Source organism: Diadema antillarum, unplaced genomic scaffold, assembly GCF_040938485.1.
Source record: "Diadema antillarum isolate AM-2024a unplaced genomic scaffold, OU_Dant_1.0 scf00000146, whole genome shotgun sequence".
Lineage (NCBI taxonomy): Eukaryota > Metazoa > Echinodermata > Echinoidea > Diadematoida > Diadematidae > Diadema > Diadema antillarum.
The window spans coordinates 822,554-847,939 of record NW_027271035.1 but is presented as its reverse complement, the minus strand read 5'-3'; the positions used below and the strand labels follow the sequence as shown (position 1 = coordinate 847,939).

The window sequence follows — 25,386 nt, the reverse complement described above, 5'->3', positions numbered from 1 at the left end:
TCCCCCTACAAAAAAAGAAATAAAAAAAATTCAAAAATTGTACATATGATCTTGGGTTTGTTATGATACTCAGTGCTTAATTTCGGTTAAAACCACAAGGGAACTACTTACTGCTGGCGGAAGTACAATTGTATACAGCTTGTCTAAATACTTGGGCCAGGAATAGGCTTTAAGTTGGACTTTGAAACTACATGCTTACATGCCACAATTACATGACAGACCTGTGGAGCCATCATGGCAAGAAACAAAAAACTGTCAAGTGTGCTTTTGATAGTTGAGTCCACGATTTGATCTTGTCAAGCAGAATTGGAAACTGTTTATGTATGTACAGTACAATAACATCCGTAAAAAGCACCAAGATGGCAAATTGCTAACAAATAATTGCTTGAAGAGTAGTGTAGTTTCTTTATGTGTGTGTGTGGGTTTTTTTTTTTTCTGTGTGTGGTGAGCATTTGTGTTTGCATTTTCAGCAATTGAGAATGCCTCAAATTGTCAGTTTTTCTATGATTTTGATTGTCAGTAAGAACTGTTTGCTGTAATATCATTTTGCCCCAATTTCTTCTTTTTGCCAATTATTCCATATTCTTCTCTCAATTTGAAAATTCCTTTCAGATCTCTCAAGCCTGTGGTCACTGGATGATGTCTCTGTGAAGTTTGTGGGTATGTCTACGGCTTCAGATGTTCATCAAATACAAGAGTTTAAGTCTTGACACTCTTTGAAGTCATCTTAACACAGTCAAACAACAATGGCAGAAGACACCAAAACTGTGCCATCCAACGCTAGTCACAGTTGGACTTGTAAGACATGCACTCTGATAAATTATGGTGAGACATTGGCATGCCAGGTGTGCAACACCGAACGCCCTGCCAATCAGCCACTTGTTGTGGACCTCACTAGCACCAGGGGGGCAGAATCCACCCCAGCCGTGCCATCTCCACCCCCTCCACAGAGCCCCTCACTGAGAGATATGCCCTCCATGTTCCGAGCCGCCAAAAACTACATCGCTGACCAAATTGTGCCAGCCATCGTGAACACATGGAGTCCACCTTCAAGTCCAAGAAGTAAGGATTCGAAAGCTGAGGCTGAGGAATCCGTGACACCTGCATCCCCTGGAGCAGAAGGGATAAATGAGGAGCTGAAGGAGAGGAATGGCATCCTGCCAGAGGAGTGGAGTTGTTGGCGCTGTACATACACAAACATCAGACAGGCAAAATTTTGTGTTATGTGTGGGGGTAGGAAAGAAAGATTTGTTCCCACCGACATACCAGAGCATCTCATGGTCTCACCGACATCAGTGAACCCTCCTACAAGTATAAGCTTGATGCCAGAAGAACAGATAAGTAACCACATCAGTGGCTTGTCTGTGTCTCCATCAAAGGCAGATAAAGATGCGATCAGAGACGTTTCTCCTGAGTCTCCTTTCTATGCACCATCGTCATCATCCCCTGACAGTACACCGGAAGGGGCAGACGAGGAAATTATAGATCTAGGGGAAGATGATATAGAATCTTTGTCTCTTGGCGTCAACTTGGCATTGGAGGCTGGAATAAATCAACATCGAACTGCTGTCCGCCGGAAAGATTGGGCATGCCAGCAGTGCACTCTTGAAAACAGGGAGGACAGCAAGGAGTGCATAGCTTGCGGCCATAGTAAACCATTCACGCAAGGTGCCAGCCTCTTCCAGCCCAAGGAGAACGAATGGTCGTGTCGCGAATGTACGTACATCAATCTCGACGAGATGACGGCGTGCTGCATGTGTGAAACCCCGAGACTGTCGGACAGAACCCATGGCGCCAATCACAGTGGTCAGTGGAGTTGTGCGGAATGCAAGCGCATGAATCCAAATGCGTCTACGAGCTGCGCTTTTTGCGGGAATATACCAATTCGGGATGGCGCATCCACACCGGAGAGGCAAGCATGCAAGCGGCAGAAAAGTATCATGACGGAGTCGAAGCGCAAGCATGATGTGCTTGAAGCTGGAAAGCAGTTCAACAAAATCAGACAGTCCTGCAAAATGGTGAGAATTACTCTAAAACTCTAAAAGTTTGTGATCTGATGGGTTTGGATGGAAGTGGAAGTGAAACGGTACAGTTATAAACATTTGTCTTGATATCTCTGGTGTGCCTGCTTCCTTACTAACTATTTACTTTTGGAATTTGCACTGTCAAAGAAAACTTGAATTTGGTATCACTAGGTGCTGTACAGTGTATATCCTTCATTATGGGAAAAGACCACAAAGAACCAAGTCTATGTCATTCATTGGAATAGAAACTATGATCATTAAAGGACATTTCTGATTGGTCATTGTGGCAAAGAGTCGTCGTGAAACTGTAGCATGCATACTATATTCCTCTATTAGAATGTACACTCTAAAAAGTACATGGTTCAAAAGGAAACGATTTATCTTGCAGTAAGCTTATAGAGAAAAAAGAAACCATCCTTAATCCTATGTGCTTTGAGTACCAATTGGCACTGAAAAACTCCACAGCATTTCACACACTGTCCAAAGTCCTGGCACTGAAAAGGGTTAAAGGAAACCAAAACCCAAAGGGAAATGTGGATTGCGTGAAAGCAGCAACATTAGTAGAACACATTAGTGAAAGTTTGAGGAAAATTGGACAATCGATGCAAAAGTTATGAATTTTTAAGATTTTGGTATTGGAACCGCTTGATGAGGAGACTACTACGGTACTAGAGGTTATGACGTCTGTGTGGACAACAATATTAAGAAAATATAAAGGGAATTCCACAAAAATTCACTTTTGTAGCATAATGATAGAGCACTTGACTAACGGCTTTCAGAAAGCAGGGGGAATAATTGCTACCCTTAACATATGTCAGTATCAAATTGATGGAATGTGTAATTTTCATGAAAAACGAATTTTTGTGGAATTCCCTTTACGTTTTCTTTATATTGTTGTCCACACATGACATCATAACCTCTAATAGTCGCCTCATCCAGCAGTTCCAACACCAAAACTTTAAAAACTCATAACTTTTGCATCGCCTGTCTGATTTTCCTCAAGCTTTCACTGATGTGTTCTACTAATGTTGCTGACTTCACTCAATCCACATTTCTCTTTGGGTTTTGGTTTCCTTTAATCTGTCATCCTAATGCTTTTTTCAAATGCAGCATTTATTATCACATTGAAAGGGTGAGCATATGTGTTGTGAGCGGTATTATCTGTAAAATGAGATTATTGACAGATCCAAGTAGACTTTTTATTCCAAAGTACAAAGGAATTATGCATGACTGACAATGTATTGGGTTTGTTTACATCTGTCACAGTGCACTTTAAGTGGGAATCTGCCAGGAAGATATTTATCATGGCATATAGGGGGGAAAAGCATATGAGAAAGTCTCTGGCAATGTTTTGTTCTATTTTTATCTCAAATATCGTCTCAAATCTATTTAACTTTCTTCTCTGTAGCTGAAGACGGAATTCATCGATGACACCTTTCCACCGATCCCCAGCTCATTGTTCTTTCCCAACTCAAAGTCTGCCCACGCCTACCCTGAAGGTTTTGAATGTCGATGGCTGCGCCCATCCAAGGTCCAACTCAAACCCTGTGACGACTCCCCTCTCCCCTGGGTGATCTTCAGGAACCCACGCCCCAGTGACATCTCTCAGGGTGTGCTGGGAAACTGCTGGTAATGTACCGCTAAGTCTGCACAACAGCACAAGATGCCAACTGAGCGCGTCAAAATAACAACCCACGCGTTCGAAGCAGTTATCTTGGAGCGTGTACCGCGAATCGCATTTTCCATGCGCGCTTGTGAATTCAGAGTATTTTCTTTACATGTGAGTAAAATTTCAGGCAAATTGTGAGACATTTTAAGTATCTATTCAAAGAAAAACATTAGGGTGTCGATGTGTGGGATGCCCAACTATACCATTCAGTATATGTGCATCAAGCTGGGTCACAACATTAAGAATTCCAATTTTCACCATTGCAGCTTGCCCTTTCCCTAATGTTCACAAAACAAACAGATAGTACCCTGTACAAACGATGACTTTAACTACAGATAGATATCCTGTTTCCTTTTGCTGCTGGCACAACTTTGTTAGCTTGGCTTACTGCCCAATTCCTCAATTATGTTCAGTTGGTTGGTTTTGCACATGTCAGCTAATGCAGATTTTTGTGGAAAAAAGAGAGAAGCATTGTAAAAAGGAGAGGGAAAAATAGGAAAAAGGTAAAATGGGAAGTTATGGGAACTACTGGGCCCATTCCAATATAAGGGTTGATATCAAACTTATGTCCAATAACATATGAGTATAATAAACTGATTGTCCATTTATTTGACATCAAGAATGCATTTCTTATAATGTCAAATACAGGTTTTTGAGTGCCTTGTCGGTTTTGGCGGAGAAAGCTGAACTGCTGGAGCGCATCATGATCACCCAGGAGGTGAACACAGAGGGCGCCTATCAAGTAAGGTTGTGTCGCGACGGAATCTGGGAGACTGTGCTCATTGATGACTTACTTCCTTGTCAAGACAAAGGCTACCTCATTTACTCCAAGGTTTGTGCTTAATAAGGAACAGCTTTAGAATGTATGATAGAAGATATCAGACCCACTTTTTGCAGCCACATTGCTTGCGTGGAAAAGATCAATAATTTTAACAGTCATTGCTTCGTGACAAACAGCTGTCTTTGCATTTAGTGCAGATATGATCCAATTTGCAGTTATGTTTTCTGATTGAATAAATGAAGGCCATCCAGTTTGAAAGTTCTACATTATTTTTCAATAAAAATTATGTGGATTCAAAAGAAGGTTTAACACAGAGTGCTGTGCAATTGTCGTGTAGATAAATAATGAAGAATATAAAGGTCTTTTTTTTTTAATGCTTCCGCGACGAAGTGGCCGGAGGCATTATGTTTTCGGGTCGTCCGTCCGTCCGTCCGTCCGTCCCGTTTTGTTTTTATCGATATCTCAAGAACCGTGTGGTGGTTTTACATCAAACTTGGTATGAGGGTATATCCTTGGGGGATGATACTTTGTGTGGATTTTAGGGTCACAGGGTCAAAGGTCAAAGGTCACAGGTTATTTTGTGAAAAAAAATTGAAATTTCATGTTTTTCTCCATATCTCGCAAATGGTTCAAGGTATCTTCATGGAACTTAGTATATATGCTTATACCGATGGGCAGTGATTATCTAGGGAAGTTGGGGGTCATGGGTCAAAGGTCAGGGGGTCAAAGGTCAAGGTCAACTCCTCAAAATATCACTACTTTTCTTAAAATGCAATATGCCTGAAGGGTTTTTTAAAAAACTTGATGTATGGCATGTATTACCCAATATATATTTTTGGGGAAGTTTCTTGCCAAAAGGTCAAAGGTCAAAAGGTAAAAGGTCAAGTGAAAGTGCTAAATTGCACTTTTTCCTCCATATCTCGAAAGTAACTCAAGGTATCATCATGAAACTGACATATTTATGCATGTTCTACCTAACAGTGATTCTCTGTGGAACATTGAGGTCAAAGGTCAAACGAAAGGTTTAGATAATGCTATTTTCCCATTTGATACTGAAATTATACTTTTTCTCAATACCTTGCAAATTACTCAATGCATAAACTTATAAAAGGGTCAAAAGTCAAGTAAAAATCATCAGTTCCCCAAATACCTGCACTCTGACATTTTAATCATTCATCCAATTGAACCTAGTTCTAGGAAAGTGAACATTCAGCACATTTGTGTCAAACCTGTCATTTTGATATTTTGCCAATTGTGTGAAACTGTCATTACACATTGTCAAGACATTGTACTATACACCTATTAGGAGAACCATGCATTATGGCGGAGGCATATCAGTCGCCGTAGCGATATATCTAGTTTAGGTTACAGACTATGTAGAGTGGTGATATCGACAATCAACACAGTATTATGACAGGCACACTATGCATGTAGACAATGCAAATCACTCCCCCATATTTATACGCTTCTCAGGCGAAGAGGAAGCAGTTATGGGTTCCCCTGATTGAGAAAGCTTTGGCCAAGATGAGTGGTTGCTATGAAGCTCTGACTGCTGGTCGGTGTATTGAGGGCCTGGCAACGCTCACTGGAGCCCCGTGTGAAAGCCTCCCGCTTCATCCCCCTGGTGAGCCATGAGGACCAGTAGTGTTGGCTGCAGCGTGTGATTTGATGTGTGCAGAGAAATATTGATGATTTAGGATAACTGAGGTGATAAAGCATTTTGAATGAGTTATGTTTGTATTTGATAGCACATCTTTCAGTCTTACAGTGTATTTTTTCCTCCAAGCGCATAGAGATGTGCAGTAGCAGTGATATTTGCGATAAAAGCATTGTATTATCATCAATATTAATGATGATAATAATAATGGTTATGATTTTGATAGTGGTGTAGTAGTAATGCTGACCATAATGTTAGTGATAATGGTGATGATAATGATGGTAATAATAATAACGGTGGTTGTGGTGATGGTAATGATGATGACCATAGTGTTGTACGTAGTTTTAAAAAAAAAACCATGAAATGAGCAGGGATGTTGTAATACAATGAATAGGGCTCTTACCTCATGAAGATTGTTGTTTTGAGTCCTACCTGGTGCATGCGTCCTTGAACAGTCCTTCTCAACATACAATGTAGTATATAAATCGGAGCCTGATATTGTTGATGACAGGCCTCAATTCAAGACCAGTAGAAGCACTTGACAGGCGCTCCTTGTTAGATGTACTGTAGGACCTTATTCTTGTAAAATGATCACAGTATGTTGCATTGATTGTAGGTACAGTGTAGACATGATGATGATGAAAACAAAATGAAATTTGACATGATACACTTTCTTTCGTAATGGTAACGGTGTCATATCAGTGATCTTATTTTGATGATAATGATATTATGAAGATAATGAATACAATTCAAATTAATTGCCATCATGATGATATGATTCTATAGAGATAAAGATACTGGTAAGAAAACTTTTGATGATGATTGTGATGAAATTGATGATTTTATGATGAGATTGCTATTTACAATTTACATGATGATATAATTGCTGTAAGACTGACTAAATACTAGTGCTCATCATGTAGTGAAATTGTCAATGCCATTTTAAAGACAGAAAAAGATTTTTGGTTGGTATGTTGTGATGAGGTGCATGGAATAATCCATAAGATTCAGTAGCCATTTAATTCATAGTCATTTGTGCCCCACCGTTCTTTCCGTATGCAGGCAAAAATCAAAGTTCTGTAGATCCAGACCTTATTTGGGCAAAGTTGATCAGTGCCAAAGAAGCAGGGTGAGTGAGTGGTCATTACAAGTTAATTTACATGACTATTTAGGGTTTGGGTTATGTTTCTTTTGTTCTTCTTTGTATATAATTTAGTAGTCATGTATATGTCTGTCAGATGTTACATTTATCTGTCCTTGTGCAAAACATTTATTTCTTATTACCATGATAAATCTAGACCAAATTGATATTACTTAATCCATCTTTGATGTGAGATCACACACTACCCTATCATTCTCTGTAGCCAAAAGTTCACATTTCAATCAATTATTCCCAAAAATCATGAAATTGATAAGCTGTAGACATTGATGAGCTATGATATTGCATTTCATGTATTTATCTATGGTGAAAATGGTTTAAATAGCTTAATAGTAAATGATGAGGTATTACATTTTTTCTGTTTTTGGCACTGCAATTAGTCATGTTTTTACACAACAGTCGGCATTTCCACTGTTCAAGTCTCTGTTTTGTAACATAATGATGGTAGGATTTGTACACGTACATTTTATTGTCCTTTGATGTTAAAAAGTACATTGTATGTGGATTTATCAGTGAAATTTCTTTGACCTTCACATACTGTAAAGGAATCGCAAATTACATTTTTCTTGTGTGTTTACATTGCATTTCACCATTATAGGTATCTTATGGGTGCATCATGTGGCAGCGGAAATATGAAAGTAAACCCACGTCATTATGAAGAGGTGGGACTAAGACCAAGACATTCCTATTCAGTATTAAACATTCAGGATATATTTGGAGAAAGGTGAGTGTCACAGAATGTGGTACATGCAATCAAAGGCTTTAAATGTGCTGCAGTAGATGCAAAATCCTGTTCAAGAAGTCGCGTACGAATTACCCACAAAATTGTATTATGTGAAAAAGAGATCCATTTCCATATGGTACAGTAATTTGGACATTCATAAGGTGAATCTCAATAATACTTCTCTCCATGACCTGTATATTGCCTCATGGTTATGTAGACCAGTGTATTAAAGATGGGCTCTGTAATTTATTAAGTGTGTACACTAGGGTGACTCATCATGTTCGTCATATGATCCATGTCAAAATATGAAAACTTACAGATTAATCAATCTTGGAATGTGATTACAAACTGCACAAGCTTTCAAATGTTTTGGAACACCTTCCAGTCTTAATTTTACAGGCATTTTGGTACAGAGCTCACAGTGTGCAATGAAGTGGAATACTTGCCATGCAGCTCTCTATAAATACTATATGTCTCTGACTGGTTTGTCAGTGAGATATCAACACTGTTTTCAGCTACAGGACTATGTATTCATCGTTATTACCTCTGCCAAAGGAGGAGGTTATGTTTACATTACTGGTAGTTTGTTTGTTGGTTGGTTTCTTTGTCCATGTGCAAAATAACTCTAAAAGTTGTGAATGTATTTGGATGAAACTTACAGAAAAGGCTGAGAATGACTCAAAGCACAGGTGATTAAATTGTGGTAGCGATCCAGAAATTTTTGTGGATTTTATGAAGGATTTTCAATATTTTGGCATGTAGGGTCAATGAACTTGGGAGTTTAAGCTGCGCATTTTTGAGGTTTTCATACACGCACTAAAGTGTGTGCTCTAGTTTCTGCTAGGGCGAGGTGCACTGCACAGCTTGAAGTTGATGACGTAACAAAAGGCTTCCTATATTGGGAAATCGGGCGATTTTCAGCATGCATATGGGTGGAAATCACTGATCTCTATGGAAGAACACGATCCTTGGTGGAAATGAGCTGCTTGGTGGAGGTCTGCGCTCTCAGAGTGCTTCTTTAGTTCTTCATTAGAACAATCATAAAACTTTTTTTTCCAGACTGTGTACAAAATCTTGCCCTTGATTTGTGGCCTGCAAAAGTTCACACAATTGTAAGCACACATGAATCTTCACTCAGTCTGGCAAAAATCTATTTTATTTGTTACTTCTCAGTTTTGTATGTCTTGCGGAGAAGGGTTCTGTCTGTACATGTGTGTTTGCGTACCTTTCAGGTTGATTCAGCTGCGTAACCCGTGGGGTCACTTTTCCTGGAACGGTGACTGGTCCGACGGCTCTCCGCTATGGACAAGTGATATGAAGGAGACCCTCTTGCCGCATGGCGCTGACGAAGGGATTTTTTGGATGTCTCTCAAGGACATGATCAAGTAAGATTAAATTTTTTTAACCTGTTGGCAGGCTGATTTTGCTACAACACGCATTTCCCATAGACACCTGCCCGAGTATACTTGGAACTCGTCCTCAATGGGTTACAAGGAGGAAGTATAGACAAGTCTTTGAAAGTTTATGAGAGATGCAATGCATTGTAATATCCAAGTTTTAATTTGCTGAATATCAAGGAGAATGAATTTGGGAATACTGGAAGATGACTGGTTGTCAGTCATGAAATTTCTTGTACATAATATTATCAGTCAAGTGTTGCTCATAAGCTGAAAATGATAATACCCAATCGATGCATAGTCACTTGTGGTCAGATAGTGTAAGTGTGGATAGGTAGGGAGCAAGCCCTAATTTCATGGTGCATCTGGAACAGGAGTTGTGACAGCCATGTAGATGAGCTGTGACATCCAAACAAAATTATCTCCTATCCTAGGGAAATGAAATATTGCCTGAAGTAGGATTTTGAATTTTTGGGATGATTCTGACCTTATGACTTGTAAATCAGAATACAAATTCATGCCCAGGAATGTCCCAAAATGGCCGCCTGGCTCTCCTTCATGTATTTTCACGTGAGGCAAACTACAGCTCAGGGTAGAACAGGGGCATTCACTACACAGCACATCTCAACCTGTTCACTGTCATACACATTGCATGTGATCATCACCAGCACTTTTTACATGTAAGTTTGTGCACTTGAGGCAATATGGAACATCTCAACCTGTTCACTGTCATACACATTGCATGTGATCATCACCAGCAGTTTCTACATGTAAGTTTGTGCACTTGAGGCAATATGGAATCGTGACTGGCTCTCTAACCCTTTCACTGCCAGGGACTTTGGACAGTGTGTACAGTGCTATGAAGTTTTCTGTGTCAATAGACACTCAAAGGAGGTGAAGGGTTAAATAGCAGCATTGGCAGTGGCAGAGAAACCTATACCTTTTCTGAGGAGGACCCTGATTAATCAGAAGAGCATAAAATATCAGATGATGTGTCAAGTTAAGAAACTGGACATTGACAGTGCCTATGATACCATCTGGCAGTGTGTTAACCACACAGGGGATATGATGCTAAAAGGAAATCCAGTTCTCTGTATGCTAATAATCTAGCTTTAATACGTATAGTGCTACAAATCCTTGTCATGATTGGTGTAGCGCCAAGTCGCACTTTGGCATTGTTAGTGTGTGAGCAAATTTTAATGTTGATATGCACAACTGTATAAATACTTACAACAAGGTTAGAATAAATGATCTGGGTGTTGCCTTGTTGAGCCAATGACAAATGAAACTAAGCACTTGTAGAGTGTTTATTTATGTGCTTGGCAATAATCCACCATTAGCTGTGACTCATGTCATTTTCTACTTTTCTTTGTGTGTGTTTTTTTTTCTTTTGTGCATTTATCTAAGAGGAAAACAACTTCCTTATCCAGAGAGTTTTTGCTTGTGCTAATATCTGGTACTCTAAGATAGAGAAATGTTCAATTGGCACACCCAATGCCCCATATACAACTGGCCTTGGAAAATTCAACAATAGACTTTTATATCTTAAAGGACGAGTCCACCTTCATGTATATAAGGATTGAGAGAATGCAGCAATATTAGTAGAACACATCAGCGAAAGTTTGAGGAAAATTGGACAATCCATTCAAAAGTTACGAATATTTTAAGTATCTGCGCAGTCACTGCTGGAAGAGAAGACTACTACAGTGTATGATGTCACATGCGTACAACTATATAAGGAAAATAAAAAGAGAATTTCACAAAACTTTACTTTTTGAATAAAGTACACATTTCTTCGACTTGCTACTGATGTATATTAAGGGTAATATTATTCCCCCTGCCTTCTGAAAGAGAGAAGTCGAGTGTTCTTTTGTTATGCGAGAAATATGGAAATATGTTGAATTTTCTTTATTCTTTCTTTATATCGTTGTACTCATGTGATATCACAAGCTATAGTAGTCTTCTCATCCAGCCGTGACTGAGCAGAAACTTCAAAAATTCATAACTTTTGAACGGATTGTCCGATTTTGCTCAAACTCTCACTGATGTGTTCTACTAATATTGCTGCATTCACTCAACCCACATGTCTATGAAGGTGAACTTGTCCTTTAAGCAGATGCTCTGTGTTGTGAGAGATGAACTAGTATGAAATGGAAAATGTTTTAATTTCTCAAACTAGATGTCATTTTGTTTCTTTTCTCATCAATCCAAGGTAATGACCCATAAATACCAGCTAATGTAAACTACTAGTGCATGGGATATACCACACAGAATTATAAAAAATAGATATCAGCCAATAATTCAGTATTCAGCCCATGGGAGAGATATGATGCTCTGTCTGATTGATGAAGAAAAATCATTTAAGCTATTGATGAGAAAAGAAAATCACATTCCTCAAAGATGCCTCAGTGTCATTAAATGAAAACATGAGTTGAGTGAAACATGAAATGGAATGAACTCAACAGAAAAGAGTCTTGGAAGACAAAATTAATTCATATTTGTCATGCATTTGAAGCATTTTTTTTTTCTTTGTAAGTATTTCTTTGGTTGTGACTTCTATCAAAACTTAGATACTTTGACTGTGTCGACATTTGCAAACTGCGACCAGAGTGGACTGAAAATAGACTACAGGGTAGTATTCCTGCTGGCGTACAGGCTGCTGTGCCTCTCAAGGTCACTGTCTTGAAGGTCACCGAACCTACAGAGGTGGATTTCACTCTGTACCAGACATGGAGGTATTGTCATCATTTAATTTCATTGTTCATTTTATTTAATTCTTCAAGGGAATGAAATGTGTACCGTGTTCATGATTTCTGTTGAATGTTCATCCTGAATAAATGATAAATGGTATGTTAGTAGAGTGCTGTGGAAATGAAATAAACAAACAAACAAACAAACAACCCAATGACAACTGTGCTTATGAATATGTTGTGATACCAGATGATCAATGAGTTATTTCACATAAGTTGAAACCAATATTTGTTGGTTAGAACCATGCAGATATGATAATGATATTACCACCTCGTTTGTATAGTGCACATCGTTTAAGTCTCTATGTCTCAATAAAGAAATAACAAGGGGTTGAATTTGTATTGACTTCTCAATTTTAACAGCCCAAACTTTTTTGAACAGAAAAGTTTGACAGCTTTCTTATGAATCTGCATTCGTATAGTCTTGCAAATTATTCCATAGTTTTGCAAAGTCAGCATGTTATGAACATGAACCATAAAACTTTTGAAGTATTCTCACACCTCACACTGCGTGTATGTGCCACCCCATTGTAGGAGACTGGAGCGGGCATCTCGTAACCCCTTGGACCTGACCATCGTGGTGCTGAAGGCCATCGGCATGACAACCAGGAACATGTCGCAGGTCGTCAGCTTCAGCAAGCGTCAGCTCAGAGCATTCGTGGGCTGCAGCGCCATCTTGGACAAAGGCATGTACGTCATCGTTTGCCTCGCATTTAACCACTGGCAGATTGGTCAGCCCAGGAGTGGTAAGTTGAAGGGGAGAAGGGGGAAAAGGGGGTAAGGGGGGGGGGGGGGTAGTTTAGTGGGCAAATCTCTCTTGTGAGTAAAGGTATTTGTACTAAGTAGTGAGATTCAGGCGATACTGTACATCCTGGGAGTACAAGTGATAGTGGAGCAGTAATTCAAAAAAGTTATACAAAAAGTTTGAGTTGCTTGCTGAACAAAAAACAAAAAAAAACAAAAAAAAAATATGAAGTGTCATACTGTGTAATGCATTTCTGTCACAAGTTTTGATGAAATAGATTATATAAGTCTTTTGAATATAGTATAATTATCTTTACGTTGTCATTCATGTGTGTAATGATCATTACATATTCTTCTATCTGATTGGTCTGAGATGACGACCTGCATGAGTACTAAAGTCATTGAACTAGCTCTATCTACTCCAGGGTTGCCCATCCTAGGGCACTCATAAATGTTAATTATAATGGTAGATGATGATAGATGGTGATAAAAGTGATTATAGTAAAATGGAAGTACGAAAAGAATTATGCCTATGTACACTTACCTTTGGCTCAGGTAAAGCAAATATGGATAAATGAATAAATAAATATTTAGTAGTAGTAATAGTAGTAGTAGTAGTAGTTGTTGTAATAGTTGTAATGATGATAATAGAAATGATGATGAGAGTCATATAAGTAATGATGGTGAAATCACAATTTTGTAATAAAAGTAATGATAATAGATATGGAAGTAATGTACAAGTCTTTCATGGTCACATGATCTACTTACCAGGTCCATCCAGCCCTCCCCTAGTAACCCACAATGACTACACACTAGCAGTGCACAGTGCCAAGGCTGTGGAAGTGAGACAAATGATCGCCTCAAAGACTTGCATCGCAGACGCCATCATCCAGCTGGCTGTCCAGAAAGGGAAGCGACACGAAGTGAGCATTTTTCCTTTTTTCCCTCTTTCTGACTCATGTTCTAACTTTCCTCTTTGCAGACCGTCATGGGAGGTGACCTGGGCACAGTTTCATGAAAGTTGTCAGCCCTGACAAGTTGTCAGTGTCTGACAATTTTGGTAAAATTCTTGGTTTTGACTGGCTGAGAAGCCCTGGTCACTGACTGTTACTATGGTGATTGCCAGAGACTGACAACTTGTTTGGGCTGACAACTTTCTTGAAATGGTGCCATGGTCTAGATGAGAGATCCTTCAGGAAAGAAGCTGTATTCAACATATGGAAGATCGTTACATATTACTATTTCGAAATATTTTTTCCATTTATTCAATTTTTTAAACTCAAGTATGGAAGGTTTGAAGCAGTAATAGTAGTAGTAGAAGTAGCAGTTGGAGCAACAGCAGTAGCAGCAGTAGTAGTAGTAGTAGTAGTGGTAGTAGTAGAAGTAGTGGTGGTGGTAGTAGTCATAGTAGTGGCAATAGTTGCAGTAGTTATAATGATACTGATGATATAATCATCCTGATAATGTTCTGATCACAATCCTTACCCATCAGTCTTATGATTTCTATTGTTTGTATGATTAACACTTCATACTACTTTTGCTACTCTAGGGAAGAGAGGGGGTGACTTGCTACTACCTGGACCATGGCTGGGCGGGGATCATCATTGTCATTGAGAACGGGAGGAGAGATGCCAATCTCCACATCAAGTGTGACTGCAACGGTAGCTTCAACGTGACGTCCACGCGGGGAGACCTTGTTACTGTCGACTGTGTGCCCAAACAGCATCGGTGAGTATGCGGGAGACTTTCAGGTACACAAAGAGTCTTGATCCGTATTGGCAGAAGGACTTTTAGTCCAGTGGCGTACTAGTAGTCCAATATATCAGACCAATTGTTCAACTTTGTCTAAATGCACCAAATTCAGCACACATGTAGACTGACATATGTCAAGCAGATTTAGGTAATGAGCCTTCTGACATCTTCCCCTAGTGCCAAAATAACATTTCTTTTGGGAAAATTTTTTATATTTTCCAATTGTATGATGAAAATTGTAAGAATAATGACTAAAGATTTTGAGATTTTGAATTACTCATTCAATTGCAATTTAAGTCCAAGTTATTCTCTGATGTCTTTTTCCATCACCATGGTAACAAATTGTTTTTGAAAATATACATATTTCCAATTAAATAGTTCTGGAATAATGTAATGAAAGTGAGGAAATTTATAGATTTAGAATTACGCATTCAATTGCAATTAGAGTCCTAGTCATTCCCTAACGTCTTCTACAACAAAGCATCAGCCCATGCAGAATACTGGAGAAAAAAATACCAATTTCCTCTTTCGATGAAATTCAGGCTGTTAGAAAGGAAGATCAAATTTCCTGTCATAAATTCCTAAAACAAGGTTGCATAAAGAATTTAGTGATAAATGTCAGTGGTTCACCGTGGACGTCAACATGCTCCCATTGCTGAGTTTGGTCTTATTCTGTCTGCTGCCCTCGTTTTACAGGCAAGTACTAACAGTGCTCAGCCAGGTGGTGGACACCAGCTACACCATCAGTCACCACATCACCCATCGTCTCTCTCCCCACACCAACCTCCAGCCTTGGGCACCGGCTGGTCTCCTCAATGTACCTCCGTTGACAGAGAACATTGTGGGACTGCACACTCCGAGACCTCTATGATGAGGTGGTGTAGTGTGCTGTCTTGAATACTGTCTTGAATACTGTCAATTAGCGTTCTTTCACTCGCTGGGAATCACTCCAGTGTTCCAGTAGCCTTTTGGCAAGGCCTCGTAGCTGAGGAATGAGACTAACTCACCACATTGAGCATTGCAAGAAACGGGTGAACCCGAGACCGAATGGCACAGTCAGGAGGCCCTTTCAAACCTGGGTTATTTTTTTCCCTGCTGCTTCAGGATGTATGCAAGTATGAATTATTCACAGGGGTGGATCCAGGAATTCTGTAAAGGGGGGGGGGGGGGGGGGGGGGGCGCAACTAATATTTCTGGTGTCACTTCCGGGTTTTATTTCATTTTTTTTCCTTTTATTTCTTTTGTTTTTAATGAGAAATAAAGGGGGGCATGCGCCGGTTGCGCCCCCCTCTGGATCCGCCACTGATTCATATGTGACCCGCTACAACAAAAGGATCCTAAAGTCGCTGACGGCTGAGCCGAGAAAATCAAGTTTGAAGTCAAGTCATCAAAATTGGTCAAAACAATCAGATTTCTGTTTTTGGCATAATTTTGTAGTCTAATGTTGTGTCTATCATCTGCCGAAATTTCATAGCTATATGATCAAAGGAAAGGCAAGAAATCAGCGTTTTTCTTGGCCATGATTTTCCGACTTTCAACAGAACAGAAACGTGTCGGAAGAGTTGGATTTAGCGCCGCAGCTAGACTCCGCCCCTAGCAACGAGGGAGTGATCTTATTGGTCAGTGCATGACATCCTGATTACTGATTGGTCGTGCGTAGACTGCTGGCGCTAAGCTTGAATGAACATCGTGGAGGTTGCTAGGAGCATGCCTTCTATTGTCAAGTGATGAAAACTGTCTCGCCTCCCTGTGATCATTATAGCGTCGGAAGGAAAACTTTGAAGGTGCTTTTCTCGAAACTATGATTTCCTCTACCACTTGACATGCGCTAATAAAATCATCAATATCTCCACAAGCGAGTATTTCTAGGAGTTGTGCTATATATGAAATTAAAGTAGAAGAGCAAGGGAATAATGTCATGTCATTTTCAGAAAATTGTCCTCCCCCCGACTTTTGGATCCTTTTGTTGTAGCGGGTCACATATATTCATTAATCAGACCGCAATTGGATGCTCATGATGACGTGTCAGTGCTGGCAATGCAGGCAGCTACTGTAGGCAGCACAGGCTGAATACGGATGAGCAAGCCGTTGATATGCATACTTGTGCATATTCATGAGATGCGACGTCATTGCGAGCACTGAGGTCGCTGATTGGCCGCTACCTTTTTGGTGCAGAATCGGCGAGAAACAACGTTTAAGATAAGAAATTCATGTCAGGTCTCCTCTGCGTCACTTGGCCTCGCATACACTCGCAATTAGTCTCTTAATTTTCAGCCACAAGGCCTTGTCAAAAAGCTAGTGCTGTAGTTGCTCATTGCAGCATCATGTATTCTATTATAGAACAGACCGAGAAAATCCTGCAATATATCTCATTGTTAAAGAGCTGTGCATCAATTTTTTTCTGTTCGCACGTTTGATATCAAATAGTCATTGCGATCACTGGCGATAGACGCTGTAAACATGCCATCACGCACTTGTAGCAAAGAGTTTATGCACTTGGCAAGCATTCATGCTCTGAGCAATTGATGGCTAGCCATGCATTAAGTATTTAACAAGTAGCAAGAATTTGCACACTCAGCAAGAGGTTGCCAGCCATGCATCCAGTAATTCCTGACTCATGATTAGCATCTATGGCAAGCCAAAAGGAAATGCATGCCATAAATTTGCCAAGCATTGTTAACTGTAGGGAATATGATAAAAACAATTAATTTCTGGCAAAAAGTTGACCACTGTTCTATAAAACAGATGACGCACATGTCTTTTCGTGAGTCAGTAGAAATATTGCACATGCATTAACCATGGAATCTAGTGCAAAGCCACGCAACTGCACCTCCTGGGTTAAACTGTTCCATATTCAACTTATGCACATAATTCTTGCTGATGCACTGGACCTGTGCAACATTTGTATACTTGTACGCTCCTTCTGTCATGCACTGTTGGCTTCTATGCAGTCACTGATTTATTATCCTTTTATTATATTGATGATTTTTAATGTTGTACCATGTACTACCAATGCAATATTGCTGATGAAATAGAATAGGGAATGATATTTTTGTCTTATTTATTGCATGGTTGTTTAGGTTTTATCATTCAAAATGACTTTGTTTATTAACTGTAGTTACAATTCACTTTCAATGCAGTACTATTAATTTTAACATAGAACTCTTTAACTCTTCTCATATACAGGTGCAGAGCGCTTGAACCAGACACTGTAGATATCTTACACATAAGTATTTGTTAGCCAAACATTTCATGAAGATCATGTATGTGTAATATACTCACTGTGGATCCCATTGTCCCTTTGCTGTTGATGGGATCCACTCCTCGCCATTAACCCATTCCCTGTGATGTTCTCAAATCTTAATAGATTTTACACTGGATCCACCAGGTTTTTTTTGGCAATGGGCTAAGGTTATAAGGGAATATCATGAGGGCACTGTTGGTTGGCGTGATGATAATCACCGCCATCGTAGATGTAAAGCTAGTAGTTTGATGTAATATTGATCAAAAATTTCATGTATTTACATGAAGGTTTCCTTGATTAGCAAGCAAACAAACCTGCTCTTCAAAGGATCCTTCATGTAGAAGGCTGAATCAAATGATGAACTGAGATTGTTAGTATTTCGACCATTTTCAATGTACCCACTGTTCGAATCTAGATGTATTTTGTTCATCTGTTCAGAACATGGCAGATGTGTAAAGCTTGGGCCCATGCAACAGTGCCCTTATGAATCTTGGGTCTATTCCTTTTTAGCTGTGTGTTTTATGTTGCCTACCTTCCCTTCTGCCTCATGGTCCTATTCTTCAGACTCATAAATATCAACTCATATTCGTATGTGTCTTGCCTTGGCAAGAGAATGCAGGAAGTATCTCAATATTGGACAACATCATGTGCAACAGTGCTATGCGTGTTATGATCAATGCATGGGTAGATGTACATGTATAAAATGTAAAACTCTTGTTCAAATCTTTCATCTGTGTGTTAACTAACATATTTAATGACAGAAAAAGACTTCTGTCTATCCTTTGTAGTTTGCATCAAATTCTTATTCTCAATGTGCAGGTAATTATTATAAATGGATATGTATAGAAGCAGTGATTTTCTTACCATACATTTTTCAGTGGAAGAAAAATAGGTGACAGGACACCGTTTGAAACCAAAAGTTCCATCATGGAAGAGTGGCAAAAACACTCCCGCTAGAGGTTTCAAGTTTTCTGTCAAAGTGTGAACTGGTTCTCTACCCTTGTCAAATTGTGGGGCATATGTGCATTGTTCACTTATATTGCAAGTCTGTTGGAATATCCTCCCATTTGTGACACATCTCTGTTATTTGCAATTTGCTTCATGTCTTTTATCAGTGCTGCAAGTCCCTTCAAACTTTCTACTTAAAATGGTATAAGGGTGATATAATGTATTCATAATTTAATCTAAGCCTGATATATTGCACTGTTGTAAAATGTTATCTTGTAAAACCAGAAACATTTGCGGCATTAAACTTTTACGAATCGTAGCCAACAGCTTTTCTTTTGCATTAAACTTTCACAAATCAGTGACTCTCATTCAATTCATTGTGTAGACAAAAACTTTCGTGTACATTATACTTTCATTTGCGAATCGTGGTTCCTCAGGAAATTCACAAAAGTTTCGTGCACACGAAAATTGCTGGTTTTACAGTATATTGTACGCTGTAGAAATGGGTTTCTGAGAGTATTAAAGCAGTATGTCACAAGAGATAGGAGCTCTGATCTCTGCCTTCGAGTAGTCACAGGCCGGCCATTATGCATCGCAAGGATTAGGCCATGTAGCAGTATTGTCAGCCTATGTAATAGTGGCTGTGATAAAGCTGTTTGATCTGGTCTTTTCCCTGGATTCAGGAGGAATGTGTTATCTGCGCAAGACACAACATAAATGTGTCATGAAATAGAAATGAGTTGTATCTGCTGTGCAGACTCCTCAAATACACACTTTACGGTGAATAGTGAATATGTGAAGAAATGTATTATATCCTCAAAGGTGATGGAGAATACCAAAGTTGGCTGCAATTCATTTACACTCATAATGCAGGAATGTGTGGGAAATTTTCTTGCATTCTTTTCAGTAGAGGCCAAGCCTAAAGTAGTTGAAAAGATACAATCTTTTATCTCACAAAATTGTACTTTCATTTTAGCATTACAGTAATTGCATCATGTACCTGTCTAGGAGTATTCCTTCCACCTCTGTTGTGGCTTAGATCCTAAAAAAACACAAAAAACAAAAAATAATAATAATAATGCAGTGTGATAATAATGATAACCCTATCTATGTCGCCAGTATCGTTGACTATGGGGAGGTGAACATGATTATTATTAGGTATCTATACAAGAAATTGGTGCTCCCTTGACAGATGTTGTATATGCATTCGTAATTGACAATGTTAGTAAATGAGCATAACATCCCACCTTCTTTGTATTTTCAGAGTGTAAAGGGTGCAGATGGAGCAAATACCGATTTTATAGAGGGAAAGTATAAAGGCATTTATTACCGCTATTCTTAATATTAGTATGTCTTTGACTCACATACATTCTTCAGTGCTCATTCACACATAGACTTACAGTCAACCTTGCTGAAGTCGGCCTCACATAAGTCGCATAATCGCCCAAGTCGAAGGTCTTTTCATGTCCTCTTCTCTTTATAATCTTTCAATTTTAATCCCTCATATTAAAGTCGAATTTTCTCTACTAAAGTAGAAGCTATTTCTTCAGCCCAAATAGATTTGACTTTAGTAGGCAAGGTTGACTGTATTTTGTCATCAGGAATGCCTGAAAGTGCATGTGTACCCATCAAGTTTTCTTTTGGCTACTTGCAAACATCAAGAGTAAGTTTGCATCATAGACAATACATACAGTAATTGCCCCATTTGCAGTTCTGCCATGGCTCATCCTTAGCCTTTCGATTAGGTTGCCTGGGAACCTGTGATTTTTTTTTTTCTTTGCTGAGGATATGATAGTTGGTAATTTTGTTCTTCAGACTTTTGTTGGCCATTTTATTCATGTTGGATATGTAAGATTTGTAGGCATCAATAGAATATTACCTTGTGCAATTTACAAGCTTAGGGGGATATTGTGTCACACCTTTGGAGACAGTTTGTGTGTACGTGTGTGTTTGTGTTTGTATGAATTGTTTGAATTAAAGATCATTGTTCCTAAAATGATTGTCACAGCCCTCCGAATTACTAGAGCGTCAGCTGAATTGGTAGTAATAAATGTTAAAACCTGGTCATTGCATCTATGTAAGTCGCTGTGATGCATCAAATTACACTTTGGCATTTATCAACACCAGAATATATAGATGACTACTCTGTGTGAATTGTAGACACTTTTGTGCTGCAATTTGTTGTTTGGTTGTTGTTTTTTTTTCTTAATTGGATGTTCAAAAATACCAAGAGTTAATGAGAGATTTTCTTTAAAGATCACGGTGAAAAGTTTGTGTTCTTTGTAAGTCACTGTGATGCTTCATATTGCATTTTTATATTCATTAACACCAAAGTAGATGACTGCGTGGTACTCATTGTGAATGGTAGATACTTTGGCCCAAACTCACAAAGGTAGTTTATGTCATATCCATGTTTTAAATATAGCCTGTGGACTAAAATGTTAATTATGTATACTTTTCACATGCTCATGTCAGGGCACATTCATTATTGGATGTCTCGTGGTCATACATGATATGTCATTCTCATATACGCAGTCAAAATTTTGCAGAATCCATAGACTAAATTTGAACTACTTTTGTGAATTTGGCCTTTTGTGTTCCACTTTTTTTATATCAGATGTGCAAATACACAAAGATGTAGTGAGTGACTTCCTTTCAAGATTGTGGTGTAAAGATTATATGTTCCAAGTGCAACTGTTATTTTTGTTAGATCTCATCAAAATCCAATTCAATGGTGCAAAGGAGTTAGAAAGTACAAAGTCATGTCTGCCAATTCAAATATATATTTGACTCAAGTGGTAAACCTTGTTAATTCAGTTTGTGTGTCAAAACATTTATCAGTGCTGTTTGATATCTGTGTGCCATTTAGTGTTATGTGTGTGTATATGTATATATATGTATATATAGAGAGATATATATATATATATCAAGAGTAGAAACAGTCTTATAAACACCGCAGGAGCCAAAAAATTGGACTGACGTTTCAGTCAAAGACCTTTATCAAAGTAAATCTGAACATAAACAATTTGATGCAAGAAACTAAGAAGACGCATATGTTGCCAAGATACAAATAATAATAACAAAAGGCTGGCTTTTTGTTTTTGCTTGCTGGCTTTTTGTTATTATTATTTGTATCTTGGCAACATATGCGTCTTCTTAGTTTCTTGCATCAAATTGTTATGTATATATATATATATATATATATTATATATATATATATATAAATAATATATATTTGTCTCCGTAATGCAGTACAATAATATCAACCATGTAGTGTATCCTAGATGACATCCAAAGATATACATGTATGGTATATATAAAATATAAATAAAATCTAACATGAGCTACACTACTTCACAGGTGCAACAAATTCATACTGAATACAAATGCAGTCTTATTATAACTGTGCTAAAGGCTGAGGTGAACTAGAAGTGTACGAGAGTTAATTATATTTAGAGTGCATATACTGTCAGTAAAGAATAATGTCCAGTAGAGCCATACACAATATTTTCACTGGTACTCTGTCTATGAAGTGTTTCCACAAACACTCCTACACCAATGGAAGTTTTGTGGTAAATGAAAACCGTGTGAAGTGGTGATGGTGACAATCATGTCCATTCCAATCCAACATTCACATAGAAATCTAAGATAGAGCAGACATGGTAAAACAAAAGAAACATATCTTAAACCAGAAATGAGCAGAATTGGACAATTATAAATTATATACGAAGTTTATTGACAATCTGAACGCCAATCTCTGAGCAACTAAAAAAGCCACTTTCTTTACATATATGATAAACGCAACAATACTTTCTGGGAATGCCTATTCACAACTTATGTTTCATCATAAACATGATTTTTTTTCAGAACTTTGACTTGATTTGTGTCATGATCCATTGAGAGGGAGAATTAATTCCTTTACTCTTATTTAACAACTAAAACCAATGAGTGTTTGTTTTCCCCATCATATATTACACTAATTGGTTCATGTATGCTATCTTGAGTCACAGAATGCCTTTCAGTTCATTTGCAAACATTTTTCCTCTCTCAAAAATAAACCTAAATAGCAATGCTCTCAAACATGGATAACACTGACAGAATCAGGAAATATTCTTCCAGTTTAGTCACCTGTATGACACAGAGGGTGAACAACAACATCACTGCCATTTTTTTCTAGACCTTACTACGAAGTGCAGATGCGATCATTCTTTCCAACAAACTCCAACATTTGTTTCAAGATGAATCATAAGCATCAAAGAGCACATCTCAGAAATGTACAAATATCATATATATCATTGTAGGAGAAAAATGCTTATGTTGCTGTCAGAACTGCATAAAATTAAAATGCATAAAGCTACCATTCTACTGACGCGTTGCATCTCGGAGGTGAAAGCCGACATTCTATCTCTACCAACACTTGTGACTGGCTTATAGCAAGTGGCATTTTTCTATCTTTTTTTTTTAAAGCTTTTGTGAAATAGAGCAGCATTCAAAAGAAAAACTGAGATGATAATATTTACAGACACTAAAAAGATATTGCGTCAATGGCACTTGTGGATCTCTGGTAGTGCCATCCAAAAACCAAACAACTGATACTCGATCTGCTAAACCGATAGCCACTTGCAATGGTCCAGGTCAGATACCATATGAGGTCAGTTGGAAAAACAGCCACAGAACAACTTCAAGCATACGACTTCAAACATGATCACTACGGAAAATTGTTGATTAAGTCAGAAACTAAATGCATGGATACTAACATACAGGAAAACAAGATCAAAATCAAATAGAGCACAGTGGCAACAGAATAGCAGCTAAAAAAGGAAAAAACAATGGACAAAAGCAAAACAAACCTAAGGAAAACTTCAGAGGACACATGGAATAATGACAGCACCCATGGCTGGTTCATGCCCTGCACAAGCTCTGCATACAGAGTTGTGATGGCGAAAGCAAAATCTGGACAAAGAGAAGATATGTTTGACAACTAAAAAAAAAAGATGCAGGAAATGTACGAGAGGAAATCTATTGAGTAAACAGAAGTAGCTACATTTAAAGTCTAGAGACTGAATTATGTAACGGAAAAGTGTCTGACATCAACACACATACACGCAAACAAACAAACAAACAATCCAGAAAGTAAAGTTCAATCAGCAAAACTCATGATTTCTCAACATATATAACATACAGTATTATTCGGCCAAATGTCTTTATACAATTTGCCATTTTGTACAAAGATCTGAAATTCCTTGAAGAAATAATTTCTCTTGTACTCACACAAACAATGTTAACATAGAGCCTGACTCGAAACAGCAGGTGCGTGTAAAGGAAAGGAATGTAACTGAAATAGCCAAATGCTTACCAAATCTTATACTGCTACACTGTATAACCTTTTATTTTCGCGAATGAGTTCACAGACATTTTGTGAAATGTCGTTTTCATGATTTGATACCAAGGCTATCGTAAGTGCACTAATGCCTGTCCGTCCATGATATTTTTGCAAGTTGTTAGATTTATGAAATTCATGAGAATTACACTCTTGCAAAAATAACAGCTTTTAGAGTATCCAATAGAAATCCATTGCGACAGTTAATGTTGCTTGTTGGGGGAAAAAAACAAGCATATAATTTAGTGAGCATCAGCTCACATAATTCGAACAACAAAAAGGCTATAACACTCTCTATCTTGGGAAGGGGGGGGGGGGGGGGGGGACAAAACCCTTCTTCCATCCATCCCCCCCCCCCGGCAACTGCTATACATATTTCATGAATTCTTTTTTCTCTCTGAAGACACATTTCATTTCTGTGTATATGACAAATAATATATCCTCCAGCCATTTTCTGCGTTCACGTGGATAGCTCTTGCAAGAAATAAATCAACTCCTCGGCGGCAGTGTCAATAAATGGAAATAATAATCATGCAAACAGAATGAACTTCTCTGAAGTCTATTACTGACACATTAATGACACATCATTTGTGTCAAGGCAGGCATCCACATGTAGGAAGTCATGTCCAGTACAGTGCACTCCCGTTATAAAGAACACGGTTATAACAAAATTTCTGTACAATGAAATAGAAATTCAGGCCGTAGCATTATTGGCTTTAAATTTTTTATAGTTTATTTGTCCGGTTATAACGAAATTTCGATATAACGAAAGAAAACTGCCGGTCCCAAGGACTTCGTTATAATGGGAGAGCATTGTATAATGCAGGTCCCCAGTAGAGTGACCATAACAAGGATTGGCAAGCAGGCAAGACACCTCTGACCAGTAGCCAAAAAAAAAAGAAAAAAAAAAAGAATAAGTCCGTAGAGAAAAGAGTGGGCTACGCATACTACTTAAATAAATCATGACAGAGATGGCAATAGTGTATCACTAATGAAAATCTTTGTGAGCCTAAGCAAAGGTGAGACAATACAGTCCAGTCTCATTTTTGATACTTCATGGTGAAAAGTGAGGATTAATCTTAAACAATCTTTAATTTCTTTTCCATTTTCCATTTGAAATCAGAATCTACAAGGCCTGTTCACATCTTCACTAAAAT

The 25,386-nt window shown here is 38.4% G+C and overlaps 1 protein-coding gene across 1 annotated transcript; it reads left to right on the top strand.

Annotated features, from left to right (window-relative positions):
- Window positions 1-617: 617 nt before the first annotated feature.
- Window positions 618-15,813, top strand: LOC139721582 (calpain-15-like). Its single transcript, XM_071632912.1, has 12 exons — window positions 618-2,018; window positions 3,433-3,653; window positions 4,342-4,525; window positions 5,948-6,098; window positions 7,194-7,260; window positions 7,889-8,014; window positions 9,247-9,399; window positions 11,982-12,146; window positions 12,696-12,907; window positions 13,677-13,828; window positions 14,455-14,633; window positions 15,354-15,813. The coding sequence occupies exons 1-12, from the start codon at window positions 747-749 to the stop codon at window positions 15,526-15,528; spliced, it is 3,057 nt and encodes a 1,018-aa protein (XP_071489013.1). The 5' UTR covers window positions 618-746; the 3' UTR covers window positions 15,529-15,813.
- The last annotated feature ends 9,573 nt before the right edge of the window (window positions 15,814-25,386 follow it).